The following is a 22,585-nucleotide window of genomic DNA, read 5'->3' as shown; positions in this document are numbered from 1 at the left end:
GGGACCTGAACACTAAACGACAGGGCAGGGCTCTGGTGGCCAGCACCACCTCTCGCCAGCAAGTCCAGGGCTGCATGGAGCAGGTACTCAAAGTGCTGGAGAGATGGCTCAGAGCTGGGGAGAGGAGGGGAAGAAATGCATCAAATGGCACCAGAGTAACCCCTGAGGCTGGTGAAGGCTGCTGGACCCAAGCCTGCCCACTGAGACCACCAGGCCCTCCTCTCTCCTTGGCATATTTCTCTAGCTGACTTTCTGAGTGGGGTTGGTCCTGGGCAGTGAATTTGTGCAGCAGCCCAGGTGCCCAGGCAGCCTAGACAACCCTAGCTCCCCCAGGGTGGTAGCTCATCCTCCCCACCGCCACCCCAGTCACACTGGTGCTGGCCTGATCCCTGGGGTGGTGCATACTGCTGCTGCTCTAGTCACTTAACCAAGCCCACCTGCTCAGACAGTAACAAAACAGATGAAAGAGGACAGGCCACGTCTGCCCAGGGAGTCTGAGTGGGGGTCTCAGTGCCTGGGGCTGCATAAAGGCTCTGGAAGCTTTGCTGACCCTTCCTAGGAAGCCATGATCACGGGATGTAACATCAGGTGGATGTCTTATCATTCTGTTTGATGGAGGCCTCTGGGCTGGGGGCTGTGAGGCAGGTGTGGATCCCAGGGAAGGGCAGCCTGCCCACAGCTCTGCAGAGGGTGGCAGTGCTTATCTAATGGGGACTCTGGGGTGGGGGCAGGCCTTGTCTAGCACACACTTTCCAGGAACTTCTAATGACCTCAGTGCCACCTCTTCTATCCAAATTTAGTTTCAGCAAACAATGAGAAATAACCAAGGCTCTCAACAAAGAGGTGATTTCAAGGGGACACGTGACAATGATTTCTTGCCTCCCTCCTCCTCCCCAGCAGGCACCTGCATACAGCGTAGAGAAGTACAAACCTGGGAAAGATACCTGCATTCGCCTAGAGGAACCAACAGTGACCTCCGCCTGCCTGTGTGCACCACTGGGGACACATGATGACCACTACCTGACACCAGCTCTTTCCCTCATTTAGGGCCCGAAGCATGTTTGTGGCTAAGGCTCTCTCTCAGGATCTTTCTACAGCTCTGGCACCGGACAGACAGATGATCCTCCCCTAGAGATGCTCTGGGGCCCCGCCCAACAAACTCAAGCACCCAAGAAGCATCTTGACAAATGCCCAATGGGGTCCCGGCAAGGCTCCACTGGGGACTCTCCTAGGTGTCCAAGCTGGGGACATTCGGGCCCATGCACAGCCCAGGGATGGAGGCTGCCCACACCCACCTGCTGGGCTTGTTTTGCAGAGCCTGGTCCCCCGTTTGGTTGATGCCTGTCAGGGTGACGCCATCAGTGGCCTTCTTCTTCTCTCTCCGGCTGAGAGTTCGATTCATGTCTGCAGACCACTCCTGGGCAACAGGCAGCAAGGGAGAGAAAGTGGGAAGCTCATTTGTTTGAGGCCACATCAGTCTAAAACACAGGGTGGGGGCTTGGCTTTCAAAGTTGGAGACCCTTCCAACCCATGCCCTAAACTATCTCTGGTTCCCAGGGTGCAAGAAAGCTCGCTGTGGGGATCTGGGCAAGCCTGCGATGGGGAACACAAACCCGGGTGCAAGTAAGATCAGCTGGGTGGACATGCATCATCAAGGATGCAGATAAGCTAACTGATCACTTGAGTCTCCAAAGGAGGAAGTCCTCCCTAGCGCTCTGTTATTCCTTTTCAGTGTAAAGGAGCATTTGCAAGGGGAGAGGGGTAACAAAGCAAAGTATTCATCTCCCCAAAGGTTCACTATTGCCCAGCATGTCAACAGGCTTTTATCACCTGCCCTAGAAAACACTGGGAGCAGGGGGAAAAGAAGGAAGGAGCCACAGCATGATTTTCCAGAAGATCATAAGTATGCACGTGTGATGAGCTCCCTCCCTCCCAACTGCACTCATCATCAAACAACCTGAACTAAGCTAGCACTTAGTGTGACTGAGTCCCTAGCCGTGCTCACATGCAGTTACAGAATCTCGGGTTAGATGCCATCTTAGAAACGGCAAGTCTAACAATTCTCAGATGAGGAAACCAAGACCCAGAAAGAAAAAGTTACTATTTGCAGTTAGTAGCAGACCAGGTCACCTCTTTCTTTATTTCTCAATGGAAATAAGATGACCAACAACTCAACTGGAACTTGAGACATCACAGCAAATATAAATGTGTTTGAGTAGCTTTCAAGAGCTGATGTGGTCAACCCAGACTGACTTTGAAAGGAAGAGCCAGCTGTTAACCTGGACAACAAAATCAGCAGGCTGACTGCTGCCACAGTCCCTTCCCCAGTATCTGTTCCCAGAACCAGGCTATGGACCCCACACAGACCCACGTGGGCTAGATACACACTGCAGGAGGCTTACAATTCAGTAGTTAGCCATAAAACAGTAACTTACTTCATCCTTGTAGCATGGAAAACAAAAACAAATAATTCCATTAGAAACAGGGAAGCATGAGCCGCTAAGAACTGTGTGTGCCACATGTGGCACTGGTTCCCAGGCCCCCGCATCTGCAGAGAGGCGCTGCCCATGGACTCTTGCCCAGGCGCCACCCAGTGAGACAGCCTGGGGAATTTTCCTTCCCAGACTGGGTACTGCCTACTCACAGATACCCTGAGAGGCTGGGGAGGTGGTGGCGGCGGGGGGGGGGGGGGGAATTGTGTGAGTGCAGTAAACCCCGAGGGGTGCAGCCCCAGTTGTGTGCACAAGGTACATCATCAACTTGCTTCTTCCCAGTGTGGCTTCCTGGGGGGTGGAGGCTGCGTGCCTTCTCCTCTTTCCTCTAGGCTCACTTCCATTCGAAAAAGCCCCTGGGCCTGTTTTGTCCTAATGCCTCTGTGGAAGGGGCACAGCTTGCTCTTGGCCTCCTGTGGGGAGATGTCCTAAAAATGATGCAGGCAGCCGGGTGCTCAGTGGCAGAGACCCACAGTTATCTGAAGAAGCTTTCTCTAGAAGCTCCAGGAAACAGGGACATGTGTGAGGACTGGCGAAACTGTAGGCCAGGATGGGGTCCGGCCAGCTTCTGTGTGGTTGGCCCATGGCCAAACCCCAGCATGGCCCAGGCCACTGAAGCCCCGGCCAACTGAGGAGATAGCTGCTGTTGTCATCGCACTTCACACATGGGACATGGGAGTCACAGACAGGGCAAGTGACTTGCTCAACATACACAGCCGGTGAGCAGAGAGGTGGGACCTGACCACAAGCTTTGGCTGTGCTGAGTTGAGCAGCCGCTTGGCTGAGTCCGAGGCAGTCACTCCCAGCGTCCTCCCAGGAGAGGCCATGCTTCCCCACAAAAAGGGAGAGCCTCTGATCTCAGAGAACAGGGAGGCATGACTTACGCTCACTGACTTCTCTCCTACTACGGAGGTGGAGGACATGGGGGTGAGGGCCTGGTGACCCAATCCTAAGACTAGAAGAGTCCGAGATCCCCAGGCATTTTGCATGTAAAGACAGACATTGGAAGACTCAGACCCATGAAAATGGGAAAAGAGAAAAGTTAATCCTGAATCCAAACTTGTTGATTTAACTGTGAAGGAGGAAGGGGAAGAGCTACACACTGAGACCAGGCTCCCCTTTTAGCCTGGACCAGGGGTGGCTGAGCTGGTGCCCGGGGTCCACCAGGCCTGTCATGCACTATGGCCACTCCCTTCCCGGCCACCCTCAGGGTAGGGCAAGGAACCAGGTGTGTGTGGTGGGGGGAGTTCCTGCATGTCCTGCAGCTCCTAGGACTCATTGTGAGAGAATGCCAGTGGTCAAATGGCTATCAAAGTTCTTAACAAGAAAGAACATAATTTCACCTTCCCTAGAGTCAGAAGGCCCCCTTCAGAAATGCTTAGAGCTCCAGAAAATTAAACATCACCTTGCTTTCTAGTATAGCTGCGGGTAACGGCTGCCTTCTAAATAGGACAAAGGCCAGTGCAGAGTTGAAACAAGAAAGAGAGTGCATGATTCAATCCTGTGGGTCCAGGCCCCTGCTGGGCTGAGGGGTTCACGGGTGCAGCCTCCTCTTACCTCAAACTGTGGCCAGTTCATGGACATGCCTGGCCCGTGGTTGGCTCTGAACCACCTCAGGTCCTCCACTGCATCAGCAGCTTTGATGCTCTGCTCCAGGTCACGGTAAATGTTTTTGTAGCTAAATCAGAGAGAGAAGCATAATTCTTTCAGAAGGCAGGGACAGCCACTACTCATCCTAGCCCAGGGGCTGGCCATGGCGGGCACTGAGGCCAGCAGTCACACTCTAGCTGACTTTACATTGCGGATCAAAACTACCTGGCTCGGCTGGTGATCATCTGGCCTCAATGTGCACAAATGATCAACAACAACCATGGCATGGAAGCCATAGCTCTGGCTTCTAACAAGTCAGCTTTAATCACTAGGCAGCAACGCGTGGCTTTGCTCTGTATCCGAAAATACAAAAAGCACCAGCATCTGGGCCACACAGGCCACCAATGTGGGTGGTCCCATTTAATCAGACCCAGAATCCTGTGTCAGGAAAGTTCCTCCTCATTCCTTCAAAAAGCTGGATGTTTATTTATACTCAGCCACGCAAAGGCAATATCAAAGGGTCCCTGGGGTGGGGACACCTTCTGCTGACAGCTCACAGCAGCTCACCTTCCTAGAAAACTCTACATCGAACAGGAGTATGTATCACTGCAGGTACTGGCATGTTCGCTCCTAATCTGTATGACTGGCAAATCATTTATCCTCTCTGGGCTTCAGTTTCCTCCACCCAAGTAGGCATAATGCCATCTGCTATGTGTTGAATTATGTCCTCCAAAAGATATGTGAAGTCCTAGCCCTCAGTACCTCAGAATGTGCCCCAGGACACGATTACACCGTCTATTTGCCAGGGTGACTAGGAGGACTAAGTAAGGCCGGACATGCCAATAGAGGACAAGCTCTCACATATGGGAGTTATCCTACACCCAGAAGAGCCTGACGCAGCCCTGCCCTGCCTGAGCCAGCTGTGTGGCCTTAGGCAAGCCACTTCACCTCACCCAGCCCTAGCTTCCTCATCAATAGGATGGGGGACCATGCCGCCTACTTCATAGACTGTTATAAAGATTAATTAAATGGCAGCAGTGCAGTTGAGTAATTGTTGCTTTCGTTTTTTATACAGAAGGAGACAAAGGGAGTTTTATGTCCTGTTAAGCATTGGCTAGTGAGTCAGTTCTAAATGGCTCTGCTCTGTGGATGAAAAAGTCTATGTCCACGGTTAGCCCAGACCTCTGAACAAAGGTGTCACTGGACCAAGGACAGGAAAGTACAGAAGAAATAGCCCAACCTCCACACACAAGTCAGAACTGATCCTCCGAGGGTCTGTGCTGCCCAGGTCTAAAACCACTGAGAAGTCAAGAACCGAACTGGCAGCCAGCTGGTCTGGATGGAACGGGCTCATAAGGGGCCTCAAAGTCAGATCATCATGGGCACAGGCATGCCAGTCTGGAAATGCTGGACTTACACTGGGTTGATTTCAAATTCACCTGCTGTGGCTGGTCTGAGCTGTGCAGACCCAGAGTGCTATACATAGAGCTAGTAAAGAAGGGCCCCTTATTGCATGGTAAGAGGCCATCTGGCTCAGGCCAATGACCAGCTTTCTGTGCAGCTGCAGTCAGGCTCCACAGAAGGGCCCTTCCTGGGCAGGAGAACTGAGGGACTATGGCAGGGCCTGACAAACACTGCCATCTCCAGTGTGGCAAGCAGCTGAGTTTTGCTCAAAACCAACATTCCACTGCCTTCATTGTGACGTGCTATGTGACTACAAAGACACTTACCTGGACACATTTGACAGGTCTAGGTGCTTCTGAACCTCCAGCAGAACTTCCCGGAAGAAGCGCAGGCGCTTCTCCTCAAACTGCTGGCACTGCTCAAACACCTGTTCCATGTTCTCCATGTACTGAGGGGTGCCCTGGTCCAGCTCCTTCAGGGACTTCTCATACTTCTCTTTGGTCTACAAGAAAATCCACACAGCACATGGGAGGGTTCACTGCCATTTGGCCTGAAGCCCTCCAACCGAGAGGAAGCAAGACAGGCTCTGCGCCACACAGGTCCTCAAGGCCTCTGTCCCTTTCCACCACTTCTGAATTCATCAGTATCTAGATTTATCAGGTGACAATATTAAGCCAGCCAGACAGCCTGGGTGACTTTCATAAGAAAGCCTCTTGCTCACTTCCTGGCAACTATGAAATTACCAGATACTGTCTCTTGTTTAAGTTCTGTGACTTAGACCTTCCAGGCAGAGCCCTGCCACTCTGAAAAGCCCTTCACTAACACCCCATTTGTTCATCTCACTAATCTACTGCAAGGGGAAAAGACGGGAACCCCCCTTCACAGTGGAAGACAAGAAAGGCATCCAGGAAGCTATACTACCTGTTTCCTATCTCTTCTTTATTCTTTTAATTAAAAATAATTTTTTTTATTTTTCAGAAGTGAGAAGCGGGGAAGCAGAGAAACAGACTCCCACATGAGTCCAACCAGGATCCAACTGGCATGCCCACTAGGAGGTGATGCTCTGCCCATCTGGGCCATTGCTCCGTTGTGATTGGAACCATTCTAGCGCCTGAGGCGGAGGCTATGGAGCCATCCTCAGTGCCTGGGCCAACTTTGCTCCAATGGAGCCTTGGCTGCAGGAGGGGGAGAGAGAGATAAAGAGAAAGGATAGAGAGCAGATGGGCGCTTCTCCTGTGGGCCCTGGCTGGGAATTGAACCAGGGACTTCCACACGCTGGGCTGACACTCTACCACTGAGCCAACTAGCCAGGGCCAAGCTGTTCACTGTCTCGTTTTGACTGAAAGCTGCTGTCCCACCACCCCCGAGCTCCTGCAGCCTCTGCCCACACCGCTTTATGGCCTTTACCGTGGAGGCTGCTGGAAAAATCCTCCCTGCTCCTGGCCCTTGAGGTCCCTGTGGTCCCAGTCCACTGGCTTCTACTCTTTGACGTAGACCATCTGCCCCCACACCTCTGCCCTTCCTCCTTCAGTGGCTCCCTGTCAGCAGTATGGAAAGCTCCTCACTTTGAAGGCCACTGGCAATTCAGTCCTCAAAACCCTTCATAACAGCTCAGACACTGGGTCCCCACTGTGGACACCCACATCTCCAAGTCCTTCCCGCCCCAGCACCCGACCCTTGAACCAGCACAGGAATCACTGCTCTGCCCAATCCTGAGGTAGGCACAATGGGCTCTGGAGAGACACTCCTGAGGGCAGGAATGTATTTTATCTGATCTGCATACCTCTATCCACCTACGCAACCAAGCAGCTCAAAGGCTCCCCATGTGCCAGACACAGGCGCAGTGCACTCATCATGTAAAGAGCGCTATTTACCTTAAGAACATCTTGCTTGCATTTTTCTACTTTGTCTTGCAATTTCTTAAGCTGTTCAGGATTGAGGGATGGGTCCACTTTGCTATTGCTTTCTCGCGATATTGCCAATTTCTCCTCTTTGCACGCTGCGTGGTAGGCTTTCTTTGCAGCTTCGACCTACAGGGAGAAGGAGTTCCTGAACATCGTGATTCTGAAAGGTCAAAATCCTCACCTGGCCCTGGCCGGTTGGCACAGTGGTAGAGCGTCGGCCTGGCGTGCAGAAGTCCTGGGTTCGATTCCCAGCCAGGGCACACAGGAGAAGCGCCCATCTGCTTCTCCACCCCTCCCCCTTTCCTTCCTCTCTGTCTCTCTCTTCCCCTCCCGCAGCGAGGCTCCATTGGAGCAAAGATGGCCCGGGTGCTGGGGATGGCTCCTTGGCCTCTGCCCCAGGCGCTAGAGTGGCTCCTGTCGCAACAGAGCGATGCCCCAGAGGGGCAGAGCATCGCCCCCTGGTGGGCAGAGCGTCGCCCCCTGGTGGGCGTGCTGGGTGGATCCTGGTCAGGCACATGTGGGAGTCTGTCTGACTGTCTCTCCCCGTTTCCAGCTTCAGAAAAAAAAAAAAATTAAAAAAAAAAATCCTCACCTGAGGCTACACAGACCATGGGAAGTGCTTTGTGCTATCAGGAGACAAAGAGCAGGTACAAAGCTGGGTGTTCAGAATAATTACAAGTGGATAGATAACAGAGGACTTCATTCAACAGACATCGACTGTTACCAGCTTTGTGTTGGGCAAGGTTCTAGCACCAGAGGTAGAGCACCAGACAAAGAACCTCGGGCATTCATGGGCTATGGTGTAGCTGGGGAGGCAACTACAAGAAATAGTTCAAGTCCAGGGTAAATTAGAAGGTGATGAGTGCCAAGGAGGAGAATGCAAAGAAGAGAGACGGGAGCTGGTGGTGGGGCTTGTCCAGTGGCGCTGCATGGAGAAAGCAACACCAAATGACTTGGAGCAGAAAGGTAAAGGGGGCTGGCCATCTGAGGGAAAAGCATGCGAGCAGTGGGAAGAGCAAATGCAAAGTGTCACAGGAGAAACCTAACAAAAGAGGGGGTAGTACTGGGAGGTGGGGTCATAGACCAAATTTTCCATAATTTTTAATGGCTATGTACATACACACATGTGTGCATATAGATACTAATGTATGTATAATTTATTTAAAGGATGTTCCTTCCTTGAGCCAGAATCACAGATTTCATTTTGGAGAGGAGATGAGTTTGTAACCATGGCCTTATGAGGGTGATACTGTCATTACAAATGGGGCCAGGGACAAAAAGGAAGAGAGGGAGACATGGAAAGGCCAAGACAAAGAGAGAAAAGAAGGAAAGACTATTCCAACCAGAAGATACAGGTCTGATGGAGTGATTCTACAGAGGAGGAGGGCCAGGGGAGAGGGAGGGGATGGAAGGAAGCCGCATCTCTACCCCAGAGGAATAAGGTCTGCCAGTGCTGAGGGTGGGGAGGGGCTATATGTGCATGTCTGAAAGCCTCCAACTAGCTGAGGCTGGACAAGATTCAATGACTTCAGTTGCTATTTTCAGAAAAAGAAATCTCAGTATCATTTTCAAATTTGAGAGCAACACCCATAGTAGAGAAAGAAAAAGAAGTAAATTAATCCTTTCTACTAGCCCAAAGGGGCTCTTATTTATTTTTTTGAAATATTTTATTTGCTGATTTTGGGGGAGGGGGAGGAGAGAAGGAGAGGTGAGAAGCAGGAAGCATCAACTCGTAGTTGTTGCTTCCTGTATGTGCCTTAACCAGGCAAGCCTACCTAGGGTTTTGAACTGGTAACCTCAGCATTCCAGGTCGACGCTTTATCCACTGCGCCACCACAGGTCAGGCTCAAAGGGGCTTTAAATCCCTCCAGCAAACAATTCCCAGGTTTGGGGAAAGTATTGTTAGTGGGTAAGAGTTTTGGTTTTGAGCTGTATCACCAGTGTGTGGTTCTGATCCTCAGTTTCCTGACTATAAAATGGGTTAATAAGGATTAAATTTAAGTTGGGAACTTGGGTAAATGTCAGCCACTAAGGGCTTCTGGCATGCTTGCTGGCCCTTTCTCTATTTCTGATGCTGACAGATGGCAGGAATTCCTGGAGTGTGGGGGGAGCACTAAGGCCAGGAGGTCACTGGCCAGGAGCACAGGCCTGCAAGCAGGGAAGAGCCTACAGGAGGGCGTACCTCTTTCAGCTTCTTGGCCCAGGGCTTCTGTGCCTTCCGAAAGCTGTCCTCAGCTTCCTTGGTCTCCTTGAAGCCACCCATCATCTGCTTGTGAAAGGCCTCCTTCTGCCAGTTCTTGATCTTCTCGAAGTCCTCATTCATCAGTGAGGCCTTTACCTCCAGGTGAAGCTCACTCACCTTCTCCGCCTCAGACATGATGGCCATCCAAGCCTTCTCCACTGTTCCGTACTGAGGCCCTGCACAGGAGAAAAGCTGGTGGTCACTGGCCACTGCGGGACAGGCCCCTGGGTGGGGATTTCCTGCCAGCCCCTGAGCTGTCGGGAATGCAGGCCAGCAGCCTGGTGTCTGGCCTGGAAGGTTCCTCTTGGCTGTTTCAGACACTTTTCTCTCAGTGGCTGTTCTTTTTTCAGTTCCTGGGATGATGAAAATAATAAGGAACTGAAGCTGAACTGGCCATACTTTTGTTAGGGAAATTTGGGGGATTAAACAAATTTCCTTTTTTAAAGTCACTGGGCTCCTTAAAAACTCAAATTTTGGCAGTTTTAATTTGTATAAGGCTGGCTGTAGAAGGAGGGGCCTCCTGAAGTGAGCTGACTTCTCTCTCCAAGCCACTTCCCTCTCCGGGTTTCTCAACACTGTGGTCCCCTCCGTGGGACCACACACCCTACTCTCTAGGGCAGGGGTTGGGAACCTATGGCTCGCGAGCCAGATGTGGCTCTTTTGATGGCTGCATCTGGCTCGCAGACAAATCTTTAATAAAAAAATAATAACGTTAAAAATATAAAACATTCTCATGTATTACAATCCATTCATTTCCTACCGCTCATGTTCACGGTTGTGGGTAGCTGGAGCCAATCACAGCTGTCCTCTGGGACAACACCAAATTTTTATTGGATAATGCATAAGGTACATGGGTCGTTGTATGGCTCTCACGGAATTACATTTTAAAATATGTGGCGTTCATGGCTCTCTCAGCCAAAAAGGTTCCCGACCCCTGCTCTAGGGCAGTGGTTCCCAACCCCAGGCAGTGGACCGGTACCGGTCCATGGGCCATTTGATACCGGTCCACAGAGAAAGAATAAATAACTTATATTATTTCTGTTTTATTTATATTTAAATCTGAATGATGTTTTATTTTTAAAAAATGACCAGATTCCCTCTGTTACATCCATCTAAGACTCACTCTTGACGCTTGTCTTGGTCACATGATACATTTATCCGTCCCAGCCTAAAGGCCGGTCCGTGAAAATATTTTCTGACATTAAACCGCTCCATGGCCAACAAAAGGCTGGGGACCACTGCTCTAGGGGATGAGGCCCAGAATCTCTGTTATTCACTCCCAGGAAGAGCCCGCTCAGAACAGGAACTAGAGAATGGCTTGTGGAATGGAGGACTGCCCCTTAGCAGAACAGAAGCCCTGTCTTGGGGGAGGAAAGAGAGTTGGAAGCAGGAACCCACTGTAGTCCAGATGGAAATCTCTAGATAGCTGAGTAGGGGTACCTGAGTCACCTCACCTCACTCATAGTTCTCAGGAAGGAAATTCATAATCTGGCCTGTCATTTTGAGGGTATGGGGTGACATGAGGTCAGGGAGGGAGAGAGAGGCAGAAGCTGGGAATAAAATGGAAGCTGCAGGTTCTGTCTTCAAGGTGCTCACATGGGACAATTACTGTTTGAGCTGGGTAATAACCACAGATGCACTGGTGGGGAGAAGAGGGGGGATGACTGTGGATAGGTAGCCCCTCCAATTCCTCGCAGCTATGAAACCAGCAGCTCCCTGTCCTGCCTAGGTCTGCAATGCACTGGCAGGATCCCCCAGATGAGGGGGGCAAGTGCTTTGTGAACCTCAAGCTCTGAATGGACAGAAAGGATTGTGCTGACAGCTGGAGCCTGAGAGGTAGAAATAAATGACAACAGTTACCATTTACTAAGGGAGTGGGTCCATCCCTGGCTACTCTTCACCCACACACAGCCGACCCACTCCCTGGCACCTAGTCCATGCCCATCACTGTGCTAAGCCCAACAGACAACCCATCTCAGCACCAAGGGAGACAGGAAGCTGGTCTAGAGCTGGCAGGAGCAGCCCAGGGGCCCTGCCCTCTAGGACCCCTCAGCCAGTGGCCTAGCACCCCTGGTTGGCGCCTTTGAGAAGAGCAGTCATGGCACGATAGAAGTACATGCTCCAAAACAGATGCCGAGAAACAACTACTAACCTGCTCTGTCCCAGGAAACCCCGTAATCAATCAAGCTCCCCCTCTACCGCTGGGAAGTGTGCTCTGAGCACAGTCCACACCCACAGCACCTTCCTGTCACTAAGCTCCAGAGTCTTCTGTTCAGCTAGGGAGGGAGATAGGCAAAATCTGTTATTCCATTAAAATTCAAAACCAGAAGCCTTGCTGTATGTCACCATCTAGTCCCATCTGACTTGCTCCATGGCCACGCCCACAAATCAACAGTTCTGTCAGAACCACGGTGCTGGGCAGCCAGGCCTCTGATTTGAAAGGAGCTTACTCAAGTTTGGGTGCTTCGAGAGCTGTTCTAGGTTAGAACAAGCACAGCATATTCTGTGGGTGACAGGGGCTGCCATGGAAGACTCAGATGCTGCCCTCAGAGCAGTCCTGTCTTAAGGAAAGGGGAAGAAGTCTCATGCTGCCTATGCTGCTGGGTGACAGCACCCTGCTGCTCTCCCAAACAAAACACAAACTGTGAGGTACACTCCTGTCCACTTCTTTATAAGAGATGAAACTGGCACAGAGAGATCACCAATTTACCCAGAGCTGCCCTGGGCAAGGGCCTCCCTACCCTTCTCCACAAGCTGCCTCCAGCGCCGGGCCCACTCGGTGAGCTGCTGCGCATACGCCTTCTCAATGCGCGCCCGCTCATGCAGGCAGTTCATGAGGTCATTGCACAGGCGGTGGCCATCGTCGATCCGCTTCACAGTCCGCTTGTAGTTCCCGACCTAGGAGACAGAAGCATGCTGGGAGGCTCGGGGCAGCGGCCCCCCTGCCAGCCCCTCCTGGGAGGGGGATGGCCTGACCCTCACTGTTATACAAACAGCCTCCACACCAACCAGGCTCTAAAGGGTCATCCCCTCTCTCATCTGAAAAGCAACCTGCACCACTGGATGGCAAGCTCCCCATTTTCACTAACTAGTAGGAACGCACAGAACAGCAATTCAAAGCTTCTCAACATCCACATAGCCAGCGTCCATGCTCTGACCAGCAGGTCAGGGAGGGAGAAGGACTAGCTTGGGAAGGGCTACGATGGAAGGAAGCAAGGAGGTGAGGGTACCCAGAGGGGCATCTCACATAGACTAAGGGGCCAGGGGCAGCTTCCCAGAGTAGGAAATATCTAACTAAAGAGACTTAAAATAGTAATAATTTTTTGTAACTCATATTAAAATGGTCTCACACGATAGACTCTTGGCTAAAGGCCAGGGAGCATCACAGGTACAAACAGGTTTTCAGGAGCCTCTGCTTCAATGTCATCACATGCTGGATTATTACCGTCTCCCAATTATAGCAATAAACACTATTGCCCACTTCCTGAGGACCTATATGTGCCAGACACTACAATAGGAATATTATACCTCCAAATACTGCCACCATCCTAACAAGCAGAAAGGACTATCCCCACGTCAAGATGAGGAAACCGAGGCTTAGAAAAGTTACATATTTGTTAAGATCCCACAGTTGCAGACCCTTCTTTAGAAGCTTTGACAAGGACTAAGGTGAGTTGACTACTTTTTCTTACATATGAAAGGAGAGACTAGCTCATCTACATTATAAACAATAAAAGAATAATTGGTGGCTACTTTGGAGTGATAATCAAGTGTTTAAGTTTCATTCTTAGATCCACTGATTTGAAGGGATATCTGTAGCTCACAGCAGATACCAGAAATACATAGCTTCCAGAGGAGATGGGACAGAAAAACAATCTATTATATTTGCAACCCTTTTCTCTCCCTCTGTTTTCAAATATGCTAGTCAAACTTTAGTCAGTTTTACCATGTCTAAAAGTCTCTTTGCCAGACTGATCACACTCATACTTGATCCCTGTTGACAGTCAATCTGGAGGCACCTGGGGAACAGGGTCACATTCCTACAGAAAAGGGAACAGTCCTCTCTCTGCCATGCAGAAACCAATGGCACTGCATGTTTAACTCTGACTTACAAACAGTTTGACTACCACAATTTCTACTATTCTGAGCCTAGTTAACCAGGTAAAGAAGAGGGTCTCGAGTAGCGGTGGGAAAAGCCTACAAGGGCACAGAACACATGAGCCCTGCATGGAAATGGGCGATGGTGGTGGTGGGGGGGGAGGCTGAGATGATCCCGCTCCCATGGGCACAGTGAGGAGCCCTGGAAGTCAGGCAGCCCGGGCAGCCTTCTCCAGAGGCCCACTATGATCTGCAGCAGGCTTGCTGAATGCATGAACACCAGGCACTGTTCCTTACACAGCCCCTCCAGCCCACATGTAGCCTTTAGGTTAGTCCTCAGCCAGGGGAGCAGGTCAGCAGCTCACCAACACACAGCAGCTGAACCTGAGCTTTCAACTCTGTTCTTCAGCAGCCCCTTCATAGGAAGGCAAAAGCAAGCATTTCACAACCAGTTGGAACTGACATCACATGCTCACTTCCCATTTTAAAATAGGGCTTTGCTGTAATTTTGAAATTTACAGCGGTTCCATTTTTAACTTTTTTTTTTCATTTTTTTTTTTTTTTCTGAAGCTGGAAACAGGGAGAGACAGACAGACTCCTGCATGCGCCCGACCGGGATCCACCCGGCACGCCCACCAGGGGCGATGCTCTGCCCACCAGGGGGCGATGCTCTGCCCATCCTGGGCGTCGCCATGTTGCGACCAGAGCCACTCTAGTGCCTGAGGCAGAGGCCACAGAGCCATCCCCAGCGCCCGGGCCATCTTTGCTCCAATGGAGCCTCGGCTGCGGGAGGGGAGGAGAGAGACAGAGAGGAAAGCGCGGCGGAGGGGTGGAGAAGCAAATGGGCGTTTCTCCTGTGTGCCCTGGCCGGAATCGAACCCGGGTCCTCTGCACGCTAGGCCGACGCTCTACCGCTGAGCCAACCGGCCAGGGCCCATTTTTAACTTTTTGAGGTAACTATACATTGCTTTCCACAGTGGCTGCATCAATCTGCCTTCTCACCAACAGTGCACAAGGGTTCCCTTTTCTTCACATCCTCATCAACAGTTGTTTGTTGATTTATTGACGGTAGCCCTTCTGGCAGGTGTGAGGTGATACCTTCTTGTGGTTTTAATTTGTATCTCTTGTCTGACCAGGTGGTGGCGCAATGGATAAAGCACTGACCTGGGACACTGTGGACCCAGGATCAAAACCCCGATGTCGCTGGCTTAGTGTGGGCTCATCCGGCTTGAGTGCAGGCTCATAGACAACTCCATAGTCACTGGCTCAGCTGCAGCCCTCCCCCCCCATCAAAGCACATATGAGAAAGCAATCAGTGAATATAACTAAAGTGCCGCAACTATGAGCTGATGCTTCTCATCTCTCTCCCTTTCTGTCTGTCTGTGTCTGTCTCTCCACTTAAAAAAAAAACAAAAAAAAGCCTGGCCTGTGGTGGCACAGTGGATAAACCATTGGCCTGGAACGCCAAGGTTGCCAGTTCAAAACCCTGGGCTTCCCTGGTCAAGGCACACACAACAAGCAAGCAATAAACAACTAACACGAAGCAACTATGAGTTGATACTTCCCATTTCATGCTCCCCTTTCTCTCCTATCTCTGTAAAATCAATAAATAAAGTATTTAAAAAAGAAAAAAAACAAACAAAAAAAGAATTTGCATCTCTCTGATGATTAGTGACTTTGAGCATCTTTTCGTATGTCTGTTGGTCATCTGTACATCCTCTTTGGAGAAGTGTCTATTTGAGTATTTTGCCCATTTTTTAATTGGAGTGTGTGTGTGTAATTTTTATAAGTTCTTTTTATATTTTAGATATTAGCCCCTTATCAGATGTATTGGGTTGGCAAGAAAGTAATTTCGATTTTATAGTGTGAAATAAGTCATTTTTTTATTAAAAAAATAAACTTTACCTAGCGTGCGGAGGACCCGGATTCGATTTCCAGCCAGGGCACACAGGAGAAGCGCCCATTTGCTTCTCCACCCCTCCGCCGAGCCTTCCTCTCTGTCTCTCTCTTCCCCTCCTGCAGCCAAGGCTCCATTGGAGCAAAAATGGCCCGGGCGCTGGGGATGGCTCCTTGGCCTCTACCCCAGGTGCTAGAGTGGCTCTGGTCGCAACATGGCGACGCCCAGGATGGGCAGAGCATCGCCCCCTGGTGGGCAGAGCGTCGCCCCATGGTGGGCGTGCCGGGTGGATCCTGGTAGGGCGCATGCGGGAGTCTGTCTGACTGTCTCTCCGTTTCCAGCTTCAGAAAAATGCAAAATAAATAAATAAATAAATAAAAAATAAATAAACTTTAATCTATTATATATTTTCCATTTTGTTCAATGACCTTTTGCCATCTTTCTTGCAGTTTCATGATTCTGTGCTCATAGAAATTTTGGTCCTTATCAGCAAAAAACTGAACCAAGTGCAATTTAAGGTCATCATCATTTGTGAAAATTTTACCATTCAAAGAGTTTTGCAAACTTCAAAATAAATGGTAATCAGATGGTGCCAGGTCAGGGCTGTATGGGGGATGTGACATCACTTCCCAACCAAGCTCCACTAATTTCCCACAAGTTACTAAAGATGTGTGAGGCTTTGCATTATCATGGTGGAACTCAATTCCTTGGCAATTTGCCAATTCTGGCCGTTTTTCTTTGATTGCTTCATCCAGCTTCATTAGTTGCTGACAGCAAACATCTGAATTGATCATCTGGTTTCTTGGAAGCAACTCAAAATACAAAACACCTTTGTAGTCCCACCAAATTGACAGCACGACCTTTACTTGATGCAATTCAGCTTTAGATATGGTTTATGCTGGTTCATCACGCTTGAATCATGACCGTTTTTGAATGATGTTACTGTAGATGACCCATTCTTCATCACCAATGATGATTCATTTCAAAAATGGGTTGGTTTCATTGCGCTTGAGATGCATATCGCAAATATTGATTCATTGTGTTAAGTGAGTCTCTCAATTCACGTGGAACCCAAATATTAAGCTTCTTAGCAAGTCAAAGACATTTTTTTTTCATTTTTCTGAAGTTGGAAATGAGGAGGCAGTCAGACAGACTCCCGCATGCACCCGACCAGGATCCACCTGGCATGCCCACCAGGGGGCAATGCTCTGCCCATCTGGGGCGTCTCTGTTGCAACCAGGGCCATTCTAGAGCCTGAGGCAGAGGCCACAGAGCCATCCTCAGCACCCAGGCCAACTTTGCTCCAATGGAGCCTTGGCTGTGGGAGGGGAAGAGAGAGACAGAGAGGAAGGAGAGGGGAGGGGTAGAGAAGCAGATGGGCACTTCTCCTGTGTGCCCTGGCCGGGAATCGAACCCGGGACTCCTGCACGCCAGGCTGACGCTCTACCACTGAGCCAACTGGCCAGGGCCAAGACATTTTAAGTGATTTTCAATTGTTGTGTGTGATACATTTAACCTCTTTGCAATCCCTTGAACAGTTATATGACGATTCTCTTCAATTATGGCTTTGATTTGGTCATCATCAACTTCAGTAGGTCAACCAGAATACTGGTCATCTTTGAGTGAAAAATCTCCAGAACAGAATTTTTTAAACCAATTCTGACATGTGCGTTCGGTTATGCAATCAACACCATAAACTTCACATATATTTTTGTGAGCCTCAGCAGCTTTCTTTCCTTTATGGAAATAAAAAAGTAAAATATGCTGAAAATGTTCATTTCTGCACTCCATTTTAAAATTGACCCTAAACTAACAGCTACAAACAAAATTACAGACAACTTGCTTCTAAAGTAACCTAAATGTGACTGATATCAAATGTCAAAAGGAAAACCATAACACTGACAGAAGTCCTTCAAAACAATTACAAATGCTATGTGTGACAACCGAAAATACTTCCTGGCCAACCCAATATCATTGGTGAATATGTCCTCCAATTCAGTGGGTTTTTAAATTTTGTTGATGGTTTACTATGCTGTGCAAAAACTTTTTAGTTTATTTTTTATTTTCTTTACAGAGACAGAGAGAGGGATAGATAGGGACAGACAGATAGGAATGGAGAGAGATGAGAAGCATCAAACATTAGTTTTTCATTGTTCATTGATTGCTTTCTCATATGTGCCTTGACAGGGGGCTACAGCAGACCAAGTGACCCCTTACTCAAGCCAGCAACCTTGGGTCCGAGCTGGTGAGCTTTTGCTCAAACCAGATGAGCCTGCGCTCAAGCTGGCGACCTCAGGGTCTCAAACCTGGGTCTTCAGCATCCCAGTCCGACGCTCTATCTGCTGCACCACCGCCTGGTCAGGCAAAACTTTTTAGTATAATATAAACTATTTGTTTACTTTTTTCTCTTTTGTTTCCCTTCCCTGAAGCAATATATAATTATCAGAAAAAATGTTGCCACAAGAAATATCTGAGATTTTTTTTTTTTTAATTTATTTTAGAGAGGAGAGAGAGAGAGGAGAGAGAGATGGGGGGAGGAGCTGGAAGCATCAACTCCCATATGTGCCTTGACCAGGCAAACCCAGGGTTTCGAACCGGCGACCTCAGCATTTCCAGGTCGACGCTTTATCCACTGTGCCACCACAGGTCAGGCGAAATATCTGAGATTTTAATGCTTTATGACCCAGAGATTCCACCTCTGGGTCTATATCCAAAGAAACCTAAAACACTAATTAGAAAGAATATGTGCACCTCTGTGTTCACTGCGGCATTACTTACAATAGCCAACATTTGGAAGCAGCTCAAGTGCCCATAAGTAAATGAGTGCCCATCTGCTTCTCCACCCCTCCCCCTCTCTTTTCTCTCTATCTCTCTCTTTCCTTCCCGCAGCTAAAGCTCCATTGGAGCAAAGTTGGCCCAATGCTGAGGATGGCTCCATGGCCTCCACCTCAGCCAGTAGAATAGCTCCGGTTGCAGCAGAGCAACACCCCAGATGGGCTGAGCACCGCCCCCTGGTGGGTATGCCCGGTGGATTTCAGTCAGGCACATGCTGGAGTCTGTCTGTCTGCCGCCCCCACTTCTCACTTCGGAAGAATCCAAGAAAAAAGGAAATCGTACCTTCTGATATAGCATGGATGGACCTAGAGGGTATTATGCTAAGTGAAATAAGCCAGTCAGAGAAAGACAAGTACCATATGATTTCACTCATATATGGAATCCAATGAACAAAATAACAAAATAGAAACAGAATCAAAGATACAGAGAACAGAATGATGGTTGGGGCAGAGGGTAGGGATTTGGGGGGCTTGGTGAAAAAGGTGAAGGGATTAAGCAAAGCAAAACAAAACAAAACTCACAGACACAGACAACAGTGTGGTGATACCAGAGGGAAGGGGGGGGCAGTAGAAGAGGGTAAAGGGGGATTGATGGTGATGGAAGGAGACCTGACTTAGGGCAGTGAACACACAATACAATATATAGATGATACAGTATAAACTTGTATACCTAAAATCTACATAATTTTATTAACCGACATCACCTCCAAAAAGCCAATAAAATTTAAAAAAAAATTTACAGCAGGATGAAAACAATAACAAAACATAAGTTAGTGTCACTGAGCTGGTGGCAAGAGCTAAGACCATCATGGTCCCATGCATAACTGACAGTCCCCATGCAACTGCCTCACATAGCTGGTTTTTATCTCTCTGTTACCAGCATCATTCAAACTGGTCATCAACATCAAAATATGTTGGCTCTCCAGAAACCTGCCCTCCTCTCTGACTTTTTTTTTTTTTTCCTGAAGTTGGAAACGGAGAGGCAGTCAGACAGACTCCCGCATGCACCTGACTGGTATCCACCTGGCACGCCCACCTGGGGGCGATGCTCTGCCCATCTGGGGTGTCGCTCTGTTGCAACCAGAGCCATTCTAGTGCCTGAGGCAGAGGCCACAGAGCCATCCTCAGCACCCAGGCCAACTTTGCTCCAATGAAGCCTCAGCTGCGGCTGCAGAAGGGGAAGAGAGAGACAGAGAAGAAGGAGAGGGGGAGGGGTGGAGAAGTAGATGGGCGCTTCTCCTGTGTGCCCTGGCCGGGAATCAAACCCGGGACTCCTGCACGTCAGGTTGATGCTCTACCACTGAGCCAGCCGGCCAGGGCCCTCTCTGACTTTTAAAACCCTTGTAAGATTTACGAAAAAGAAAAGGCTGTTTCTTAAAGAGGTCTGTTTTGGTACAACCCATCATTCAACACATAGTATTTATCTATTTATTTGTTTAGTGCCTGACCAGGAGATAGCGCAGTGGATAGAGCATTGAACTGGGATGTGGAGGATCCAGGTTCGAGACCTTGAGGTCACCAGTTTGAGTGTGGCTCATCTGGTTCGAGCAAGGCTCACCAGCTTGAGCCCAAGATCACTGGCTTGAGCAAGGGGTCACTCGGTGTTTAGTGACAGAGACAGAGAGAGGAACAGACAGGGAGAGAGATGAGAAGCATCAATTGTCCATTACAGTACCTTTGTTGTTCACTGATTGCTTTATCATAATGTGCCTTGACCAGGGGGCTACAGCAGATCGAGTGACCCCTTGCTCAAGCCAACAACCTTGGGCTTCAAGCTAGCAACCTTTGGGCTCAAGCCAGCGACCATGGGGTCATGTCTATGATCTCACGCTCAAGCCAGTGACCCTGCATTCAACCCAGAAAAGCTGTGCTCAAGCCAGTGACCTGCAGGTTTTGAACCTGGGTCCTCCACATCCTAGTCCGATGCTCTATTCACTGCACCACCATTTGGTCAGACAAAAGTTGTTATTTAAATACTATATGCTGTCTGACTGTAGCATCGAACTGGGACACGGAGGACCCAGGTTCAAAACCCTGAGGTTGCCAGCTTGATTGTGGGATCGTAGACATGACCCCATGGTCTCTGGCTTGAGTCCAAAGTTGTTGGCTTGAACAAGGGGTCACTCGCTCTGCTGTTGCCCCCCATCAAGGCACATATGAGAAAGCAGTCAATGAACAACTAAGAAGCCACAACAAAGAATTGATGCTTTTCATCCCTCTCCTTTCCTGTCTGTCCCTCTCTCTGTCTCTCTCTCTGTCACACACACACACACAGAAAGATAAATTTTTATATACTGATATGCATCCTTTCCAACTATACTCAGATGAGTCCAGATGAATGTATACCGCATTCAACTACCACCACATCAAGGCATGGAATATTTCTAATTCCCCACCAAGTCCCCTTGTGCCCCTGCACTCAGTCTCCGGCTACCACTAATCTGATATTTTTCCCTTTTCCAAGATAAATGGAATCATAGGTAGAGCCTGGCTCTTGTGATTGTCACTCACCATAATTCTTTTTTTTTTTTGTATTTTTCAGAAGTTGGAAACGGGGATGCAGTCAGACAGACTCCCGCATTCGCCCGACCGGGATCCACCCGGCATGCCCACAGGGGCGTTGCTCTGCTGCAATCAGAGCCATTCTAGCGCCTGAGGCAGAGGCCACAGAGCCATCCTCAGCGCCCGGGCAAACTTTGCTCCAATGAAGCCTTGGCTGCGGGAGGGGAAGAGAGAGACAGAGAGGAAGAAGAGGGGGAGGGGTGGAGAAGCAGATGGGCGCTTCTCCTGTGTGCCCTGGCCGGAAATTGAACCCGGGACTCCTGCATGCCAGGCCGACGCTCTACCACTGAGCCAACCAGCCAGAGCCTCACCATAATTCTTTTGAGGCTGACTTGTGCTGTACCTACGTCAGTAGTTTATCCCTTTTTATTGCTAAGTATCATTTTACTATACAACTAGACCATCATTTGTTTCTCCTCCAGCCTGCTGAAGGACGTCTGGGCTATTTCAGTCTGGGGCAATAAATAATGCACTATAAACATCTGTCTTCCTTTCTTCTGGGTAAATGCCTAGGAGTGGAACTGCTACATAGAAGTGTACACCTAATCTTATAAAAAAAATTATCTGCAATCCAAAGACTGCCCTCAGCAATGTGTGGAAGTTTCAACTGCTCTGCATTCTCTCACTAGCACTTGGTATTTGTGAAGCCAGTAACCATGGCCACCACGATAGCCGCCTGGCCCATGCAGGTTCGCATTAGATTTGGACAGACGGTAATGAAACAACAGAGCCAAGAACTGGTGGGCCATTACCTTTAATCCTAGCTTGTACCTGGCAGGCAAGTAAAAACACACATGGGCTCCAAAACCCACTCATTCAGTGCTCACAAAGCTACTGACTTATCCGTGTTTCCTAGAATCAAAGGTTTCTAGCTCACTAGCCTTATTCACCTCTGTTCCCCATCTCCTTCTCTCTGCACAAACTGGCTTCTCCTTTAGCATTCTGCCATCTTGGCTGCTTCTCCTGACCTTTTCCACGTGGCCTTTCTCTGCTCTTCTACAGCTCTCCTCTCTAATGCTAATCTCAGGAACCTAGAGAGAGCAAGCTCCCAGTCTGCCCCATTTTATAGTGTAGAAATCAAAACCTTTAATCCAATATACAATTAAGGAAGTCTCTGATACAAAGTCACTTATCTGAGGCATAATGTGATTTCTCATGAGAGTGCACCACCCTACATCATGCAATCAGTCAAGGGTGTGGGGAAAAGCTTAGTCTTAAAACTAAGCCTTAGGCCAGGGGTCCCCAAACTTTTTACACAGGGGGCCAGTTCACTGTCCCTCAGACCGTTGGAGGGTTGGACTATAAAAGAAAAACAAAACTATGAACAAATTCTATGCACACTACACATATCTTATTTTAAAGTAAAAAAAAAAACCAAAACGGGAACAAATACAATATTTAAAATAAAGAACAAGTAAATTTAAATCAACAAACTGACCAGTATTTCAATGGGAACTATGAGCCTGCTTTTGGCTAATGAGATGGTCAATGTGCTCCTCTCACTGACCACCAATGAAAGACAACCACTTCCAGAAGTGCGACGGGGATCGGATAAATGGCCT

The 22,585-nt window shown here is 49.1% G+C and overlaps 1 protein-coding gene across 12 annotated transcripts in view; it reads right to left on the bottom strand.

Annotated features, from left to right (window-relative positions):
- Window positions 1-22,585, bottom strand: part of PACSIN2 (protein kinase C and casein kinase substrate in neurons 2) — a 157,603-nt gene that overhangs the window by 6,894 nt on the left and 128,124 nt on the right. For all 12 annotated transcript variants that reach the window (XM_066256275.1, XM_066256265.1, XM_066256285.1 and 9 more), the window contains 6 exons: window positions 12,374-12,530; window positions 9,573-9,808; window positions 7,361-7,516; window positions 5,813-5,988; window positions 4,050-4,170; window positions 1,296-1,417 (listed from right to left, as the gene is read on the bottom strand). In XM_066256275.1, the coding sequence (XP_066112372.1) occupies window positions 1,296-1,417; window positions 4,050-4,170; window positions 5,813-5,988; window positions 7,361-7,516; window positions 9,573-9,808; window positions 12,374-12,530 (968 nt within the window). The remainder of the gene's footprint in view (window positions 1-1,295; window positions 1,418-4,049; window positions 4,171-5,812; window positions 5,989-7,360; window positions 7,517-9,572; window positions 9,809-12,373; window positions 12,531-22,585) is intronic.

Source organism: Saccopteryx bilineata, chromosome 1 (genome assembly GCF_036850765.1).
Source record: "Saccopteryx bilineata isolate mSacBil1 chromosome 1, mSacBil1_pri_phased_curated, whole genome shotgun sequence".
Lineage (NCBI taxonomy): Eukaryota > Metazoa > Chordata > Mammalia > Chiroptera > Emballonuridae > Saccopteryx > Saccopteryx bilineata.
The sequence above is the reverse complement of the archived record's forward strand: the minus strand, read 5'-3'. Positions and strand labels throughout refer to the sequence as shown.